The 20,647-nt window shown below is 39.7% G+C and overlaps 2 protein-coding genes across 8 annotated transcripts; both read right to left on the reverse strand.

Moving 5' to 3' along the window:
• Window positions 1–1,764: 1,764 nt before the first annotated feature.
• LOC113662035 lies at window positions 1,765–14,791 on the reverse strand. Of its 7 annotated transcripts, none has more exons than XM_047814211.1 (11): window positions 13,772–14,791; window positions 12,618–12,918; window positions 11,308–11,421; window positions 10,024–10,097; window positions 7,261–7,333; window positions 6,243–6,569; window positions 5,027–5,161; window positions 4,695–4,894; window positions 3,296–3,505; window positions 2,137–2,398; window positions 1,765–1,970 (listed from the first exon to the last, which is right to left on the reverse strand). In XM_047814211.1, the coding sequence occupies exons 5-10, from the start codon at window positions 7,278–7,280 to the stop codon at window positions 2,145–2,147; spliced, it is 1,146 nt and encodes a 381-aa protein (XP_047670167.1). In that variant the 5' UTR covers window positions 7,281–7,333; window positions 10,024–10,097; window positions 11,308–11,421; window positions 12,618–12,918; window positions 13,772–14,791; the 3' UTR covers window positions 1,765–1,970; window positions 2,137–2,144. The 7 variants fall into 7 exon arrangements, with proteins under 7 accessions (XP_047670167.1, XP_047670165.1, XP_027032455.1 ...); XM_047814209.1 differs by adding an exon at window positions 10,591–10,736 and having other exon boundaries at window positions 12,618–14,791; XM_027176654.2 differs by adding an exon at window positions 10,591–11,089 and having other exon boundaries at window positions 12,618–14,791.
• Window positions 14,792–16,490: 1,699 nt separating this feature from the next.
• Window positions 16,491–20,446, reverse strand: LOC113648627. The gene is made up of 2 exons (XM_027155890.2): window positions 16,752–20,446; window positions 16,491–16,540 (listed from the first exon to the last, which is right to left on the reverse strand). Exon 1 carries the CDS (start codon window positions 20,349–20,351, stop codon window positions 17,088–17,090), a length of 3,264 nt encoding a protein of 1,087 aa, XP_027011691.2. The 5' UTR covers window positions 20,352–20,446; the 3' UTR covers window positions 16,491–16,540; window positions 16,752–17,087.
• Between the last annotated feature and the right edge of the window lie 201 nt (window positions 20,447–20,647).

Below are 20,647 nucleotides of genomic sequence, written 5' to 3' on the forward strand. Positions count from 1 at the left end.
AAGACTATTCGTCAATACGGTACTCTTATTTTGTGGCTATACACTGTGGACATCTGTTACTGTTGGATCACGGACTATCTTAGCGAACTTGTCCCCACCTCCGGACTGGCTGACTGACCGACCCGTGGAACCATGATTCAGACGCGGTATTTGCCTTGTCAGGGCTCCTTTGCCGAGGTGGATATACTCAAAGCATCATAACCACTATTGGTGGTGGCCGTAACTAACCTAGGACTCTGGTTATACATGGACTCTATTTCTTATGTGTTTGTTGTATGGTTTTACTCTGAAATTAAAAAAAATAGGAAAAAAATATTTGTCTTCACCCCTCCCTCCTAAAGCTATAGAGGTGAATTTCAAAATTTTAAATGAGATTTATCCCACCAACGAATTTTTAAGATTGAAATTTAATCTTGATTTGAATAATTGTGTTTTTTGTGAAACAAATATTGAAAATTTAGAGCATGTGTTCTTCTTTTGTGATGTGGTGCAACCTTTTTGGAGAGATATGCAAAACTGGTTATGGTCTAGGGAGTTTGAACTCCCTCTCCTTACTGTAAAGATAATTAGGTTTGGTATCTTTTTTTCAAAACAAAGAGTTTGATTCTATTTGTAATTTTTGTTATGTCTTGGGAAGATTTTCATTCATAAGTGCAGATGGTTTAAATCTAGCCCTAACTTTAACCAGTGGATGAATGAGTTTAAACTCTTGTGCGAATCCTTAAGATTAGTTAAACACACAAAAGCCCTCAAATTGATTTTGAAAAAATAAAAGGGCTATTTGTGTAAGGGCTATTTGACCATGAAGGAGAGTGATGGGGTGCTGCACCAGATGACCTGGCCTCCACAGTCACCGGACCTGAACCCAATCGAGATGGTTTGAGGTGAGCTGGACCGCAGAGTGAAGGCAAAAGGGCCAACAAGTGCTAAGCATCTCTGGGAACTCCTTCAAGACGGTTGGAAGACCATTTCAGGCGACTACCTCTTGAAGCTCATCAAGAGAATGCCAAGAGTGTGCAAAGCAGTAATCAAAGCAAAAGGTGGCTACTTTGAAGAACCTAGAATATGACATATTTTCAGTCGTTTCACACTTTTTTGTTATGTACATATATAATTCCACATGTGTTAATTCATAGTTTTGATGCCTTCAGTGTGAATCTACAATTTTCATAGTCATGAAAATAAAGAAAACTCTTTGAATGAGAAGGGGTGTCCAAACATTTGGTCTGTACTGTATATATAATTAAAATTAAAAAAAAAAATCAGAATCCATTCTGAATATATTCAGTCTTTTCATTCAATTCTCTCATGAATAATTTCCTAAATGTCATGCCATTTTATATATATATATATATATATATATATATATATATATATATATATATATATATATATATATATATATATATATATATATATATATATATAGTGGTTTGTTGGTATCCCATGAGTATCAAGAAGGTTACAATGCTTATTAAATTAAAACATATGCATGATACAATTGAATTATTGCATCAAATCATAAAATTGTATTAAATTTGAGTTTATTTGTATAATGTTTAAAGATGGTCTCAAATAGTTTTACAGAAATATAAAGATTTATAATAAAAATGAAAACGTTTTAAAATTAAATATATATTTATCCCTAATGAGCAAGCCTGAGGCAACAATGGCAAGGACAAACTCCTTTAGATGATATAAGGAAGAAACCTTGAGAGGAACCAGACTCAAAAGGGAACACATCCTCATTTAGGTGACATCATAGAGAATATTAAAAATATCAGCTTTTAATTAACTTAGAAATTATGGTAATTTCTGAATTAATTATAGATTTATACAACAACAGTAAAGCCACAGGGTCTCCATGGGTCTCCAAGCTGTCCATGTGGAGCCATCTCCCGAAACTCCATCCAGAAGCATCCAGATGGACCAGGCAGATCCAAAAAGAAGACACGTTCAAGAACTCGGAGCTCGTGTAAGATGTGTAGATCAACAGAATGAGAGAGAAAGAGAGAAAGAAAGAGAGAGTCTTAGGTGTGCTTGTGATCATGTAATGGTAACAGACATGAGGGCTAGAGGTAATAAAAGCATTAACCACTATTTCTACATCATAGAGTGACATTAAAAAATTGTTACCAAAATGCTTAATCCGAATCGGAACTGCTGCAGGATGGCATTTCTACGTCTTCCACCTGCTGTTGATGGTTGCTGAAATCTGGCCGCACATCTGGACAGCTTTGCTCGAAAGGCCTTACCAGTCTGTCCCCAGTCTCAGAAATAGAGCAGCTTAGATCTTCCATTTCTATGTCTGCCACCGACTGTTGTGGGTAGGAGTGTTGAGGTGGATCCCCACCATGCTCGTTTGATAAACCTACTCCTTCTCCAGTTTCGGCAATGCCTACAGAGAAAAAGAAAAAGGAATCATTGGATCAAGAATAATAGAAGATTCACAGTTATATGTGATTACTCTGTAGACATATAATACTGTAGATAACCACAAGTGCAGTGAGAATCAGAAGGACTGTGGAATATATTTTTGCAATGTAAAGCAGCCATTTTGCATTGAAAAATCTAGATTTTAGTTGCTAAGAAACCTGGTGGTGATCTGGGGTTACACATTCGTGTATAGATCTAGAGTTCTACTTCAACCATCCTGACCACCAGGTTTGAGATGAAACACCTGGATACCATTAGACTCATTAGTAAGATGTTCAAAGGTGATGACCACTTAGACAACTGAATGAGTCAACAATAGCCTTGTAAAACGTCCTTTTATCATTTCTAGTGGAATTTCATGCCGTTTAATTACAGTATTAGCGGTGTATTAAAATTTATTTTAATTATTGTGGTTTGAATTAAACTAATTCAATCCAAGCGATCAAAAAAACAGCCATTTTTTGAGCAGGTAGTACTTGAATTATTTATGACATACACATGGATTGTAAAACTGCAATTAAGAAACAAGGAGCCCATAAGTAAAACAAATTAATGGTACAATTGAATTAGGCAGCAACTGATAAAATCAATAAAGTGGCTGGAGATCGGCCTGGGGTCCTTCCCACCGAATCATTGGAAAAACATAAAAAAATGCAGCCAAATTATAAGTATCGTATCATATAGTTGTGCAACATAACTGCACTCTGTTAATTGATAGGCATTTCACAAGGTGGCAAGGCGGGAGCCCAGCGTATTGTACCACATATGCCACTACAAAACTTAAAATATCGCTTTAGTCCAAAGTAAGATCGTAAACAATTGAAAACTATCATAACTAGGTTTATGTAAATAGAATCACCGCTGCTGTTGGATAGTATTTCAACACGTGGCTTGTCCAGGTAGTCAGATATTTGGGAAATATTTGGCGGGTTTGAATAATAAGGCCTTGGTCCCATTCCTTGTCCAGTCTTGGGAATAGCTACGGAGTAAGTGTATGGCTCTGGATCACCCAGGGAACTTCTTGTACCTATATCGAAAGGTATTGCTCCTGCTCCAGTCTCAGCAATGCCTGCAATGAGAAATAAAGAAAAGGGTGTCACTGTATACTAAAGAAATTAGAGGATACAGATGTATAGGTGACTCATTATGTAACTAGCAGCAGCAGGAGAAATCACCTGGTTAGGTTCTTGTGCACATGCACACTGTGTGACATTCATGAAGTGATGTATGATACATTATTTGAAATAAAGGCCACTTACATTTTAGGAACCTACACACAACTTTAGTACTTACTGTAAGTCTGCAATCCCTAAACAAAATGAACATTCTGGGAATCAAGTAGTGCAACAGATCTTGACGAAGAAGTTCACTGATCACTGACAATAAAGATCACTGACAATAATAGAAGCCTCCAACTTTGGAGGATTGGTCATATTTTTTATCTCCATGTAGGCTGAGAAGTATACAAGCTGAGAACAGGAAAGGAATGATGTTTGTATGGTCGCAAAATTGATTGCAAATACTGCATCAAACATCACTTTATGATTTTGTGTTCAGATCTCAGCTTGTATGTGCTCAAGAGGTTGATGAGGTTATTCTCACTACCTTCAGTGGATAAGAACAGTGAAAACTCATGTGAAAACTCATGAAAAGTGAAAACTCATGCCAAATTTATATTTCTGCGCTTGGATTAGGTTGACGTATCCAGCCATGCATATGTCATAATCTAAAATCTTTTTGAACGGAAAATACTGAAAAGAAGGTTTAGTTTGATCGTTGTAATAGAGCTTCCAGTTGTTTCTGGAGAATCTTAAACACATGGTTATGTGCACTTCTTTGCCAAGCAGCAAAAACTGCAGCTCTCCCAAGAGTCATTGATCCAACCAGTGCAAATAAATTGAGCTTTATAGTGTTTAGAGACTCCTGAGTCAGGGTTTATAACTTAAATTTCTATGTTTATTAAGAGGCCATTCCTGTGCCTCTCCCCAAGCTGAATGGTCTTGATACATTCATGAACCATCATATAGAAATGTATGAAAAATGCCCTTCAAGGCAAATATTTTTGAAAACAGATTATATGTAGCTGTTAAGTTCCAGATGATGACTATAGCAAATACCGTGTCATACATCACTTCATGACTTTGTTGGTAGGTCTCAGCTTGTACGAGAGGGTAATAAGGTGATTTTTACTACCCTTGGTGGTTCAGAGAATTAAACACATCCCAAACCCAAAAATGAGATTTAAACACAACACTTACCTTTATATTCTTCTAACTGGGTTATGTTGACATATACCGCCAAACAAGTCATGTAGTATTTTAAATGGTCACGATTAAAGGGCCGAAATGATGGCTCATTTGGATCATTGTCATATAAATGCCATGTGATTTCAGAGGACTGGAAACACATAGTCATGTGCTTATCTTTCCCCATCAGTAAAAAAATACAGGCAAAATTCCTAGAAGAAAGATAAATACACTGGTCAGGGGACATGTTAGGGATAAAGAGAAAAAACTAGACTTTCAAACTTCCATGTAACATCTCCTATGTTTTGCTATGTAAAAATTTTTTTGTGTATTTATACAATGACCTTTTTTTCTCTTCATCATTAACATTTGGTGGCGGTTCAATAATTGGAACATTGGGAACTGCAACAGGAACCAGAATTAGAGGTGGATCAGACGGGTCGCCCAAAACAAAAACACTTCCAACTTTCTTAAGCTCCCTGTAAAGACAAAAATCACATTACATGCAGAAAAAAGAGATATAACACACATGCTAAAGTAAACAAATCTTACTCCTTAAACAAGCTAAAATACAAGGTAACACAGAATAGTACCTGAATAACTCTGCACTAATACTTGAATTAATGTCAGCAAGGTGGGGATAAAAGAGACCCAAATGCAGGACAGCGAAAATAAACAGGATTTATTACGAAACATAGACACAGACTCGAGACAGGACGACAACAAAAGACAACAGGACAAAACAAAGGATTCCGCGCTGCTCAAGGCAATGCGGCTCAACTAAATACTAATAATAGTAATTAGACACATGAGGGACAGGTGTGCAGAGGCAGGGAGGAAGAGACGAGTGCAGGGCAGACATGTGACACACAACACAACAAATGCACATGGCCAAAGTCTGGGCTGAGTCCTGACAATTAATCCTTAACTGTGGAGCAAATCTCATGAATTCATGCATGAATAATGAATATATTAAGTACATGTTAGTCCACGTTTGTTATTTAATATACTGTAATAATTGATACAGAGAGATAAACCAAATCTACACAGAAATGAATTGCACCTCAGTGGATGGCACTGGATTATTTTTTCATAAATTAACCTGATCCCCTTTATCAAATCTAGAAAGACCTAATAATAATGTACACCAAAATTTTAATCTCAACCCATTTTGTGTCATGCCTTTATCTTTAAATCTCAATGTCGTACTAATACGTGCCCTTTTCATTAATATCGTTTCTTATAAAGCAAATTTACTTTACCTCTACATGTTAATTAATATGTTAACTAATAAACATGTAATGACATGTGCTTAAGGCAGTCATTATTTCCTGCATCACTTCACGGTTATGGTTAACTCTCCATTAGTTCATGATTATACATGTCTTAACTCCTCAGTAGTTCATAATGAAGTCAGTATTAATTGATGATTAATGCATGATTATTCACTTTCTGTTATTGTAAACTGTTTCCCAATCAATTATCTCCATTAAAAGTAAGGTTTTTTATATTTTATTTAAAAGGACAATAATTTTGCTTTAAATTTGCTTATACACTTACCTGATTATTTCACAATCCTTTGGAGAGCTTTCTGGCCACACCAGTTTTTCGAAAAGTGGGAAATATTCTTCGACGTTGCCAAAAAGGTCGACTTTTCCATGATTTAGCTCAGTTACACAGAATGTCCGAGCCTCATCATACTTTTTATTGTCTAACAAAGAAATAAGGTGTCTGAAAAAGTCATTTCTTTTTAAAAGATCTGCTACATTTGGACAGCATTTATAAGCTATATGAAAGGTAGTTAGAACAGTGTCCAGGACGCAAGTGTTAGAATATCGATCTGAGCCTTCTTTGATAGCAGAGTTGTCTTTAATCAGCAACTTGATTCTACAAAAAAACATAAAAACCAGAGAGATTCAGAACAGTTAATACAGAAAATGTAAAGCTGAGCCTTATTATAGAACCACAAACACTAGTTTAGTCTAGCATGCAGAATTTAGAGTGTTAAATCATGAATACGAGAAAATCTGTGCTAACTAGCATTGTGCTCACTAGCATCTAACTTTGTTGATGAGACTTAAGTGTTCTCTAAAAATTGCAATATTAAATGGATTAATAACACAACGATGCCTGCTGTGACCAAAAGCTGACACCCCCAAATTTCAACCGTCCCCAAAACCTCCAACATGCCGACTCATTGAAGTGTTTTTGTTCTGTAATAACTAGAGCATTAAGGTGACATGTTTACTTTCTAGCTTGTTGTGATTTAGCACCCGGTTTTCTCCTATTTCAGCCCGTCTTCTCACAGCATTTGTGTCTACGCATTAAAAAAACTAAAAAGGGAACCAAAAAGTCATCACAACTCACTGCACAACTGAAACTTCTCATATTTAATACACATTATTTATGAGATAAGATCTTAAATTTTGCATGCTAGAAAACTAAAAGATGCTAACATGTTGAGACTAGCCTAGTGATTACGGTTCTATAATTAGGACTGTAATAAGTGTCTCTAAAACTTTGTATAGATTCTATTTCATAGCAATATCTTATTCTTATTCTAAATCGTAATCTTTACCTTTCAAAAAATATTTCCATTGTAAATCACTTTTAAGCTCTCCGCTGTCAAAGACGTCATGTTGTCTGACTTCCTGTTCAAAGAAGCACCCAAAGAGCAGGTTACAGATCATGTGACCTCAAAGGAAATGTGGGTGAAAATATGTTACTCAGTGATGTGGTGTTTTGTACAATCTGTATGATAAAGCCATAGTCTTTTAAATTTGAAACTTCAGCTGATTTGAAAGCTATAACTGTGTACAAGTTATCTATTGAACATTGCATTTTTTACACTGTAAATTCAATAGTTGTTTACATTATGAGACAACATTACTGAAAGTGATACAATGATTCACAAATGAGTCTTTAGGAACCATAAGTTAATCAGATTCTCCTACTTCTTTTCTGATATAAACTTTAGCAAAAAGTCCATTTTAGAGATACACATTTCAGGTCTTTATTCCACAAGGGCTCACATAAAAAAGCCTCAACAAAGTGATTCTTAAATATATCTGTAAAACAAAGAGTTATACATTCAGTAAAATAAAATAAAATAATTTAATTCCATAGAATACATTTTTGCTTATTGTGGTTTGAACTAAACTCATTCAATCCAAGCATAGAAAGCTAATCAACTGCTTAAAGCAGGACAAATGCTGGATACACCAACAGAATTGATAAATCAGCTGTTATTGCACAAAATAGTGCCAAAATGGAACACTGAACTAATGACATAAAAAAATGAACTAATTCTATGAAACCCTCATAAAAAGGAAAAGGCAAAAATTGAGAAAATAATACAGGAGCATGGCCTAACCATATTCCTAACAAAAGAAAAGAGGTACAAAGAGACAGACTATTTTAGAAATTATAGGAGAAATACATGAGGAAGTGAAGGTCAAAGGCCTTAATTCTTTCCTCTTAATGGGACCAGAAACTCCCATGAGCACTATCCTCAGTGAAGGGATAATATATGACAGAAAGTTGGCCTTGATTAAAGAAAAAGGAGGAGAGAAGGATAAGAGTAAAGATCAGTTCTTCATGCAGAAAGGGAAGCAGGCCCCGAAACTTCCACATCGCAAATATTATTACAGACAGGCCAAGGCTAATCATGACACATTCTTTCATAAGACATACAAGTCAGCCCCACAAGACAAGGGCTTTACTAAATCTGATGAGAAAAGGAGTGTTTACATTGATTTACATCCACTAATGCACCTATACAAGCAGTAGCAAAACCAGATGGAGGCTGGAGATTAGTAACTAATTACAAGGCATTATGTAAAGTAACAGTACCTGATACTAGATACTTAATAAATGCACATGACACCACAAATGGATTAGGAACAGGAAAATTCCTGTCAAAAATAGACTTAGCTAATGGATATTGGTCATGTCCAGGGTAGAATCGCAGGATAAAACCACATTCACATGGGAACAGAACCAATATGTATATACTAGACTCCCACAGGGAATCATAAACAGCCCAAACCTATTTCAGGCAGCAATGATAGAAATCTTAAAAGACTTTTGTGTATATTGATGACATTCTAATCATGACAGAAACAGAGGTCGAGACAATTTGGGGAATAATCATAAAATGGTGGTGGATTATTGTTGTTATGATAGGAACTATAATAACTTTAACAATAACAATGAAATGCATGCAATGTTGGGTACAATGTGTCAGGTGTTTGCGAATTTTCAGCTCGAGGAGGTCTTAAATTCATCGGGGTCAAGGTGAAGAACGCAGGGAGCTGCTTATGCATAAAGTATAAAACCCAACACTGACACACACTCAGTCACTCTTCATCGAAGATCGCAGAACGCAGATTTTTGTGAAACCAGGATCTAAATAATACAAATATCAAATTGACAAATCTATGTGGAATGATGAGGGTGAAAGTTGGGATGAAATTGCATTGCTAAAAAGAGACTGTTATTTGATCCTTTACTGGGTGAATGCTAGATGGATAATGACTTCCGGTAGACTCAGTTCACTGGGACATTGACTCTATAATTACTTTGAGATATAAAAGACAAGGGGCCAACCTTCAGTGGCAAATAAAAGATGAGGATGAGTATCAGGCTAGGAGAGCTTCTGAAACTCCAAGAGGGGGTGTTGTGAAACACTGGCATGTAGGGGATGGAGTCAGCAAATAAATAATAACAAATATAAAGGTACACCACAACCAATTTTAACTTATCCGTCAGAAGACAGACGGAAATAGATAATACAAAGAGAAGGGACAAGACTGGAAGAAGATTCCAAAAGAAAAGAAGATTATAATGCATTATGTTTTATTATGTTTCATTTTCAGACGTTCAAGAGAACTGCTTTTCTTTTTCTTATAATCATGTATTCTCCTGTAATAGAATTGATAAAATTAATATTGCTTATTTTGACTGTAAACATAGATGAAAAGCATACTGTATATTACACACATTTATCTGTATTACACTACTTTTAATTAAAAACAAGGCCTCCCATTGTGCCTCCTTCATCTAAAGATTCAAACAATAGATTAGGTAGAAGAACTTGAAGAGGATCCTTTGTTAGAAGACTGAGGGGACTTTGAAGGACACCTGCATTCAAGGTAAGACCAACTCTGATAGTTGATCTTGTGTTTTCAAACTAACCCGTGCAAACTAGGACACTTTCCTTAGTGGGAGAGCGGAAGGGTTTCCTACGCAATCCGAAAACACATACGTCAGTATAATTACGTCACTGTAAAGCTACAGAAGGCTTTTCAGAACTCGGACTTATTGTAATTTTTTACTTTACCTTCTCAGCTTCTGACAGAAGTCATTTTTCTTCCTGGGCTTAGATGCACATGGAAATGCGTCTTAAACTATAATCTGTGAAAAGATGTCGGTGTTAGAAGCTAAATAATACAAATATATCTTTGTATAACTTTTCAACTGAACACTTCATTCTGGATATACTATTTATTTCATAGTCATTTAGGCCAACATCATTAGACAGCATTTACTGAATCTGGCAGACACCCTTATAAATAGAGACTTACATTTTAACGTATTTTATACAACTGAGCAATTGGGGCTTAAGGGCCTTGCTCAGGGGCCCAGTAATGGAAGCTTGGTGAACATAGGAATTTAACTCATGATATCTTTAGTCAAGCCTCAGGACATTTTTAATATTTAGCATTTCAGGTTTGACTAAATTTCACACTGAGTCATCTGTCCCCCAAAGCATGCAAGGTAAACTCATCACCAAAGTATGTAGTTCGTGATTGTTAGCATTAAAAGCTAATGTGTTAGAATGATCCGCTCGGACAGGACAAAAGAGCTTACAGGGAAAAGCAAAGGTGGTGTGATAAAAGGAACCTACACTCTATTAAATCCTTCTGCTCCCCTGATCTGGAATTTCATATGCTTCAGTGTCGACCATTCTGGCTGCCAAGGGAATTTAGAGCGGTCATAATCACAGCTGTTTACATTCCTCCTCAAGTCAACACAGACCAGGCACTCAAGGAACTGTATTGGAATATAAGTGAGCAGGAAACCACGTACCCAGTTACGGGGGCCTTTAACAAAGCCAACTTCAGAACGATAGCTCTCAAATATTTCAAACACATCACCATCAACACCGTGTGGTGATCGTGTACTGGACCACTGCTACTATCCCTTCCGGGAAGCCTACAAATCCCTCCCCCACCCACCTTTCGGCAAATCGGATCATTCGTCCATCCTGCTCCTGCCTGCTTATAGGCAGAAACTGAAATGGGAAGCACCCACCCTCAGGACAATTCAATGCTGGTCGGACCAATCAGAGGCTATACTACTGGACTGTTTTGATCACGTGGACTGGGACATGTTCTGGGCAGCGTCTGAGGACGACATAGAGGCGTACTAAGATACTGTAACGTGTTTCATCAGGTGGACTGAAAGACTGTTGGACTCTGGCATATTGTTTTATTGTTACATGTCAATGATGACAATTGTTGTTAGTTTCTTCTTCTGTTTTTTCAAGTATTTAATAAAAAATAAAAGTGTGTAGAAGATGTTATGCTGACAAAAACAATCTGCATCTACCCCAACCACAAACCGTGGATTGATAGCGATGTTCGAGCAGCCCTGTCAGCGCAGACATCCGCTTTTAAATCCGGGAATCCTGATGATCGTAAACAAGCCAGTTATGATCTCAGGAAATCCATCAGAGCTGCAAAAAGACAATATAAAAACAATGTTGAAGAGCAATTCAACACCAACGATGCAAGAAGCATGTGACAGGGCATCAATAACACCATCAATTTTAAAGGGAATACAGTAAACCTGCTACTGTGAACATTGCTGCCTCTCTACCGGATGAGCTTAATAACTTTTATGCTCGTTTCGGGGCTCACAACCCCACCCACACAGAGAGCGCTCCCGCGGCTGCAGGACATGTCAGTGCACTCTCCGTCTCTGTCGTGGATGTAACTCAATCCTTCCGACGGGTAAACATCCGCAAGGCTGCGGGTCCTAATGGCATCCCAGGCCGTGTGCTCCGAGCATGCGCATCCTAACTAGCCGGCATTTTTTCAGACATTTCCAACCTCGCCCTCTGTCTGTCTGTGGTTCCATCGTGCTTTAAAAAAATCCACCATTGTGCCCATACCTAAGAAAAACAAAATCACATGCCTAAATGACTGGAGGCCAGTAGCTCTCACACCCATCTTCAGCAAGTGTTTTGAGAGACTCATCAGAGATTACATCTGCTCTGTGCTGCCTGCCTCACTGGATCCGCTACAGTTTGCATATCATAGCAACCGTTCCACAGATGATGCCATTGCTTTCACTCTACACACTGCTCTCTCCCACCTGGAAAATAAGAACACCTATGTGAGAATGCTGTTTGTGGACTACAGCTCAGCATTTAACATCATAATGCCTGCCACACTTGTTGCGAAGCTCCAGACTCTGGGACTAAACAGATCTGATCTGTTACGGATTCTGATCTTCCTGACAGGCAGGTGGTAAGAATGGGCAGCAACTCTTCATCCCCCTGACTGTCAACACTGGTGCTCCTCAGGGCTGTGTCCTCAGCCCTCCCCTGTAACTCCCTGTACACACATGACTGTACAGCCACACAGCTCCAACGTCATCGTCAAATTCGCTGACAACACAACGGTGATAGGCCTGATCACCAACAACGATGAGACGGCCTACAGAGAAGAGGTGAGCATTCTGACTAAATGGTGTCAGGAGAACCACCTCTCACTCAACATTGACAAGACCAAGGAGTGGGTGGTGGATTTCAGGAGACCAGCAGGAGATTTTCAGCAGAGAACACAAACCCATCACCATCGACAAGACACCTGTGGAGCAGATGAGCAGCTTTAAGTTCCTCTGTGTTAACATCAGTGAGGATCTCACCTTGGCCATACACACTGACGCAGTGCTGAAGAAGGCACATCAACGCCTCTTCTTCCTGAGACGGCTGAGGAAGTTTGGAATGAGCCCCAGCATCCTCAGAACATGGTTCAGGTGTAGAATTGTGCGAACTGCCAGCCACATTGTTGGAGGTGAGCTTCCCTCCCTCCAGGACATCTACACCAGGTGGTGTATAAGGAAAGCCCGGAGGATCATCAATGACTTCAGCCACCCGTCCCACAGACTGATTTCTCTGCTTCCCTCAGGAAGACGCCTCCGCAGCATTCGATCCCGCATTAGACGACTGAGGGATAGCTTTTTTTTTTTATACTATACATACTCACTACATTTATACACACTGGACTATACATACACACTGCATTTAATACAATAATACAATAATCTATCTGTATGACTGGATACCATACGATGCACATCCATGACACTTCTGTACCCGTACAATCTGTTGCACTTTAAATTTTTTATATATAATATATTTACGTATATTTGCACACACACACACACACACACACACACACACACACACACACACACACACACACACACACACACACACACACACACATATAATGTGCAGTGCTACTGTAATTATGCCCAATAGTACACTGTGTGTACTGACTATATGTATGAGCATAGTGCACATTTTAACTTGTTGATTTCATTATCTGTTTGTTAATTGTACATATTGTACACACATATTGTACTGACATATGTATGAGCAAATTGCACATTTTCACCTGTCAATTCATTATCTGTATAATTATTTCTGCAATTTCTGGAGTTTGTGCCTAAGAATTTCACTCAGCAAGGCACATGTGCTGTGGTGATGTGACAATAAAAGTGACTTGACTTGACTTGACTTGACTGGATGTTTTCCACAGTGTTTTTTTTTTAACTGCTGCTAGAAAAAAAAATCCCTGACGCGGTCACAAGTTACTCATCTTTGAAACTAAAACTAATACCATTAATTCATTCTGTATCACATATGAGAGAGAGAACTGGTTCACTTTGACACAGAGTGAATCTAGTGCCAAATTTTGTCACAGGTATATAGGTCTGAGTATATTGTCAAAAAAGAAGGTAGGAACAAAAGAAATTGTACTCATAATTAAAGTAAATTATAAGTTTTACTTTACCTTGCTTTTGTATTTTTATGTAGAAGTCATGGAACAAAATCTACGATGGTCTGTCAGATATAAGATGGCGGCGATGTCAAGAGAATGGAGATGGAGGAAGTTCGTATGCGTCACAGTCAAAAACAGGAAATGGCATGATGGTGATCATCGAGTTTCTTTGTTTTGTGGTTTGGAGTGTATTAATCTGTGCTTATGCAAACTTGTTTTATTAGATGTATTTTCTATTTTTTTCTATTTTCACTGGGATTCAATGTAATGCATTTTCTTGCTCAAATTTCCGGGTAACAACGGACCCTGCGATTCCCCTCTGACCCACCAGAGGGAACCTTCCCTGGAATACTACCGCTTCTGGTTCACTTCTAGGTTCATGGGCATTTTATTTATTTTTTTTGGCATTACAGACCGTGTCACTAAAAAGAGACAGGAGTCTGAGCTAGAGGTAGCCGAGCTGAAGATGTTGTGGTTCCCTTTGGGAGTGACAAGGTTGGACAGGATTAGGAACGAGTACATCAGAGGGACAGCTCATGTTTGACATTTGGAGGACAAAGTTAGGGAGGCCAGATTAAGATGGTTTGGACATGTTCAGAGGAGGGACAGTGAGTATATCGGTAGGAGAATGTTGGACATGGAGTTGCCAGGCAGGAGGCAAAGAGGAAGGCCAAAGAGGAGATATATGGATGTAATTAATGAGGATATGACCATATAAATCCATGTGTTTTACCAACATTCTCAACAAAGCACAATTTTTGAATAAGACCAGTTCTGCTGGTCTTAGGATTTTTCAAAGCTGATATATAACTGTAAGATTTCTCTAAGATGATATATAAAAGTATGTTTTCTGTAAGCTGTTATATAACCATATGATTTCTGTAAGCTCATATATAATCATATGATTTCTGTAAGCTGATATATAACCATATGATTTCTGTAAGCTGATATATAACCATCCGTCCTTCACATCTTTCTGCACCGCCAGAAACACCTGGGCCACGTGAGTGAGCAAAACCAGCCTAGGGATTCCTAAAGAATTTTTATTAGATTGTCCTGAACTTAATACAAGCAGAATGCTCTTTTATCAAGTTACTTCACTTAAGGACATATTTAATGACATTATGCCTGAAAAAGGCTTGGATTTTTTTATCGTATGTTAATTAAAAAAATTGTATAATATGACATATTTGTTCTTCGTGTTCACATTGTTGAGACTCAAGATGGCATAGACAACAATTACTTTAGCTTAATTTCACTGGTTGTCTGTGCCTTTCAAAAGTTGAGACAACACCATGTGCAAAGGTTTATACTCTGGTTAACAAATGGTTAACTCAGCTGACAGTCCTGGAAGGATGTCACCAGTTAGCTTGGCAGTGTAACACACAAGTTCAGCCTCAAAATCAAACTTTTTTTTTTGGTTTATGTGACTTTAGTACATACTTATTTAATTTGGCAAAAGTATTGCAGGACAGGAATAAACCAAAAAAACTAGAAAATGGCATTCATGACGATTCATGGTGATTTTTATTTCTTTGCCTACATTGACGCTGATGCATTAAGAGGAGGGGGTCCCCTGTACCAAGATGGCGGCTCTATTGACGCATTCGTTCCAATGTACTGCCGTACCCAAGGCGACATCTAGTGTAGATATTTATGCAAAAACTCCTTACAGCATTATTGTGTGATGTCATTTCCATGCGATGGTAAGTGACATAAGTGAAGGACCTTTGCTGACCAATCAGAGCACCCGAAAATATTCAAATAAGTTTCTTTGATTAGCAACCGACAGCTAAAAATATAAAACCGAATTATTTTATTATCTGAGTGTTTATGTTAAACTAAAACAATAATAATTTATCATTCTCAATTAAAGCATGTGAAAAACAACCCAAATAAACAAAAGGAGACACTATTAGTGTTAACACCTTTAAACCTCCTGCAGACCTTTTCTGCATTCCTATACAAATTAAGTTCAAGTTTTTCTTTATTGTCAACTCTTTCACATGTACAGTATATACACAAAAAAAAATCGAAAAAGGTATTTCTCTCAGTCCCAAGGGGCAAAATATTAGCAATGAGATTTAAATAAAGTGCAAAGCATATGTAGATGCAGTGGAGAATAGGCAGACCAATACTGCACAAAGTGACTGGTGCATGTTTCCTTATGTTAGTGGGAGGGGGAGTGGAAGGTCCTTGGGGATGTGGGATCTGAAGGGGAGTGTTGGCTTCATAGATCTGTGGAGCCTGTGGCAGAAAAGAGAAGTGGAGGCAAGTTTGAGAGTGAGTTCAGCTTCCTGATAGCCTGATGAATGAAGCTGTCCTTCAATCTGTTGGTCCTGGCCCGGAGACTCCGCAGTCTCCTCCCTGATGGCAGCAGACTGAAGAAGCTGTGTAATGGGTGGGTGGGATCACCTGCAATGCAGAGGGCTTTTCGGGTGAGACGGGTCGCGTAAATGTCCTGGAGGGAGGGGAGAGAAACACCAATAATCCTCTCAGCTGCTCTCACTATGCGCTGTAGTGTCTTCCGGCAGGATGCGTTGCAAGCACCGTACCACACAGTGATGCAGCTCGATAGTATGCTCTCAATGGTGCCTCTGTAGAAGGTGTGCATGATGGGTGGCATGGCGCTGGCTCTTCTCAGTTTGCGGAGGAAGTTGAGACGCTGCTGTGAGTTGGAACGCTGACTAAACACAGAGTTAAACCGTAGCCAATGAAGACAGAGTCGTAGTAAGATTTACCCTTTACTGTCACTCTCTCATTTACATTGTACGGTGAAAACTGCAATAAGACAAAACAACAATATTCAGAGTCTTGGCTAACATTGCATTATAAATTAACAAAGACAAACTGCTATTTGCTATTAGCATCGCTAAAGCTTAAACAGGGTGGTTACAACCATTTTTAACGGCACATAAAACATCGCCTTTTAGAACAAATAATCTCTAATATATGATCTTTAACGTGTGTGATATCGTATTAATGAACTTACGGCATTGCCTCTATGATGTTTTTAGTGGATGCGCTGGATACTATAAAGAGCACGCCATGCCGGTTTCATTGCAAGATTGAGCACTGAGCGCTAACCGGAAGTGGCGAAACCGGAAGTAGCAAAACCGGAAGTGACATCGCATAAAACGAACCATATATTTTTACAAATTAAGTAGATAAAGTAATTATAAACTTTACATTTTTATAGAGGAATATTTATCAAAAATATTTAAAGCACACATATAAATATTAAAGTCCTTACAGGACAACACACTCCCCGCCTGACCTATGTAAGGTCACTATGAACTTGTAAAAGTGCTAAACCTTAGTCCCTAGATCAGTCTTTCGGTAGAAGAAGGACGACCTCTACAATTGGCCTTAGAAAGGTTTCTATATTGCCTTGGTCAGTCGTGGTGACTTCAACCTTTCTTACATGGCCGTCCTTGTCAGGAAATATGGCTGAAATTCTGGCCATGGGCCAACAGTTGCGAGATGTCTGCTTGTCCCTGAGCAGAACCAGATCTCCGACTTGTAGGTTTCTGCGAGGTACCGTCCATTTTGGCCTGTGCTGTAAGCAAGGTAAGTATTCTCGTCTCCAGCGGGTCCAGAAGTGGTTTGCGAGAGCCTGAACTTGTCTCCATTGATTTGTGTACAAGTCCTTGTCCGTAAAGTCCCCGGGAGGAGGCGGAACTCCTGTCTTCTGTGTGAGGAGCATAGATGGTGAAAGTATGAATGGCTGTTCTGGGTCTGCAGACACGGGTACGAGTGGTCGTGCATTTATGATAGCAGTAACTTCTGCCATTAGTGTGCAAAGAACTTCGTGGGTTAAACGTGTTTTCAGCTGGAGAAACATTGAATCTAGGATTCTTCTGGCAATGCCTATCAGGCGCTCCCACGAGCCTCCCATGTGAGAACTGTGAGGTGGGTTGAATTCCCAGCTGCATCCTTGCTCGCTGAGGTACTTCTGCACCACTTTGTCCATTCCGAGCTCCTTACACGTTCCAATGAAATTGGTACCGCAATCGGAATGGAGCTGTTTAGCAGGGCCTCTGAGTGCAAAGAAGCGCCTGAGAGCATTTATGCAACTCGACGTGTCCATTGATTCAATGACCTCGATGTGCACTGCTCTTGAACTCATGCAGCAGAACATGATGGCCCACCGCTTGCTCTCCGCATGTCCTCCTCTGGTGCGTCTGCTTGTGACAGACCACGGTCCAAATACGTCGAGCCCCACATATGTAAATGGAGGGCAGACCTTTAGACGTTCAGGTGGCAGGTTTGACATGTGTTGTTCTTCCAACTTTCCACGCAGCTTGCGACAGGTTATGCATTTGTGAAGTACTGAATTAATTAATGACTTGCCTCCCAGGATCCACAGTCCCGCTGCTCTGATAGCTCCTTCTGTCAGGTGACGGCCTTGATGTTTCACTTGCTCATGGTGATGTCGAATGAGCAATAATGATATGTGGCTATCTTTGGGGAGAATTATTGGTTTCTTTTCTGCAGTTGCAAGCTCAGAGTACTTTAGTCGTCCTCCAACACAAATTAAGTTGTCCTCCAAGATTGGACTGAGTTTCCTTAAGCGACTACTTTTGGGTACGGCTTGGTTACCTTGGAGGGCCGTCAGTTCGTTTGCAAATGTAGCCCTTTGTGTTGCTTTAAGGATAACATTCCTTGCTTGGTTAATTTCGTCTGGAGTACGGTGTAAGTCACATCTGTGCCAACCTTTGCATTTGCTGTGTTGGTTGGTGTGATTGTAGGATTTTACTATGTGAACTAGAAATGATATTCCTCTTAATAGGGAGGTGAAGGTGGAGAACCGCTGGAATCGGTAAGAGGTAAACTCTGGTTCTTTCAGGTTAGTAATACATGTTTGTACTTGTGGTCGTATTTCTGGGTCATTTTCGGGTGCAATTAGTTCGAACATCTCAGTCGTTTGTGTCTTTTTTGGAGGTGGCTGACGCAGGAAGGAGGGACCTGTAAACCATGAACTCTGTGCCAAGCATAGTGCAGGTAAAGATCGTGATGCATGATCTGCAGGGTTTTCTTCTGTGCGCACATAGTGCCACTGCTCAGGTTTTGAGGACTGATGGATGCGTTGAACTCTGTTGTGGACATACACATAGAATCGTTTTGACTCATTGTAAATGTAGCCGAGCACCACTTTGCTGTCGGTAAAGAACTTTATATCATTTAGCTCCAGATCCAGCTCGTCCTTAATGAGATCTGCCATCTCTACTGCTAAGACCGCAGCACAGAGCTCGAGCCTTGGGATTGTAGGTTCAGACAGGGGTGCTAATTTTGCCTTGCCCATGACGAATCCTACTTCTACTTGTCCATCTTTCTGAAGTGCTTTCAGATATGCCACAGCACCTATGGCCTTGGTAGATGCATCTGAGAATACACACAATTCTGTGTGCACTGTTTCGACTAGTGAGGTTGTTGTGTATGCACGTGGAGCATGAAGCCGATCTAGGTCTTGGAGAGAATCTTTCCAGGCTTGCCATTTGCTTAATTCATTCTCAGAGAGAGGTGTGTCCCAGTCAGGCTGTTCAGAGGTAAGTTCTCTGAGAAGGGCTCTTCCCTGGATCGTGACGGGTGCCAGCAGACCCAAAGGATCAAAAACACTGTTTACAGTGGAGAGGACACCACGCCGGGTGAATGGTTTGGTAATTGTTGATGCAGAGTAAGTGAATGTGTCGATCGTGATCTCCCATAGCAGACCTAAACTCCGTTGTGTGGGCGAAGTTTCTCCACTTAGGTCTAGGTCCTTGATTACTGGGGCACAATCTTCTGGCGGAAAGGCTTCCATAACTGTCTGAGAGTTCGAAGCAAACTTGTGCAGACGGAGGTTTGATTCAGCTAGTGAGGCCTGTGTTCTTTTGAGCAAGTCGATTGCCTCAGCTTCGGATGGTACAGATAACAAACCATCATCAACATAGAAATGTCTCTCCACGAACTTGACTGTATCGGCACCATGCTCCTGTGCACCTTCTCTGATGGCTCTCCGCAGTCCGTAAATGGCCACGGCAGGAGATGGTCGATTACCGAAGACATGGACCTTCATTCGATACTCAATAATTTCCTTGTTCACATCATTGTCCTTGTACCATAGAAAACGGAGAAAGTTACGATGGTCTTCATGTACCAAGAAACAATGGAACATCTGCTGAATGTCCGCTAGGATTGCAACCTTCTCTTTCCGAAAGCGTAGCAGGACGCCAACAAGGGAGTTATTGAGGTCGGGCCCTGTGAGGAGCACATCATTGAGAGAGATGCCGGAGTATCGAGCACTGGAATCAAAGACCACCCTGATCTGATTGGGTTTTTGGGAATGATAAACCCCGAATGTAGGAAGGTACCAGCATTCATCCCCTTCTTTCAGTGGTGGCGCTACCTCAGCATGTCCATTGGTAAAGATCCTTTCCATGAATTCCACATACTGTTGCTGCATCTCAGGTTTTCTTTTCAGAGTTCGTTGCAGACTTGTTAAACGATTAACGACTTGCTCCTTGTTGTTTGGCAATGGCTTGCGTGGTTCTCTAAACGGTAGGGGGGCCACCCAGCTGTTATCATCGCTTCTATAGACGCTTGTGTCCATTTTTTTTTAGAAAGGCTATGTCCTCAACAGATGGAGCAGGTTTGTTGTCGTCCTCGGTTCTGCTGAACACTGTCTCTCCAAGTGTCTTCTCAGTTGATTTGGCGGATGTGTTCCCACTTTGCTGCATCTCCTTGATCCACATAAAACTTGTACAGGGTTGAAAAATTGAATATCGGCCACTTTCCAGCACATTGGTCTTGAATGTGTTGACCGTTGGTTTATGTGCATTACCTAGGCACACTTCTCCTATTACTACCCAGCCCAGGTCCAGTCGTTGGGCAAAAGGGGCGTTGTTT

The sequence above is a fragment of the Tachysurus fulvidraco genome, chromosome 1, assembly GCF_022655615.1.
Source record: "Tachysurus fulvidraco isolate hzauxx_2018 chromosome 1, HZAU_PFXX_2.0, whole genome shotgun sequence".
NCBI lineage: Eukaryota > Metazoa > Chordata > Actinopteri > Siluriformes > Bagridae > Tachysurus > Tachysurus fulvidraco.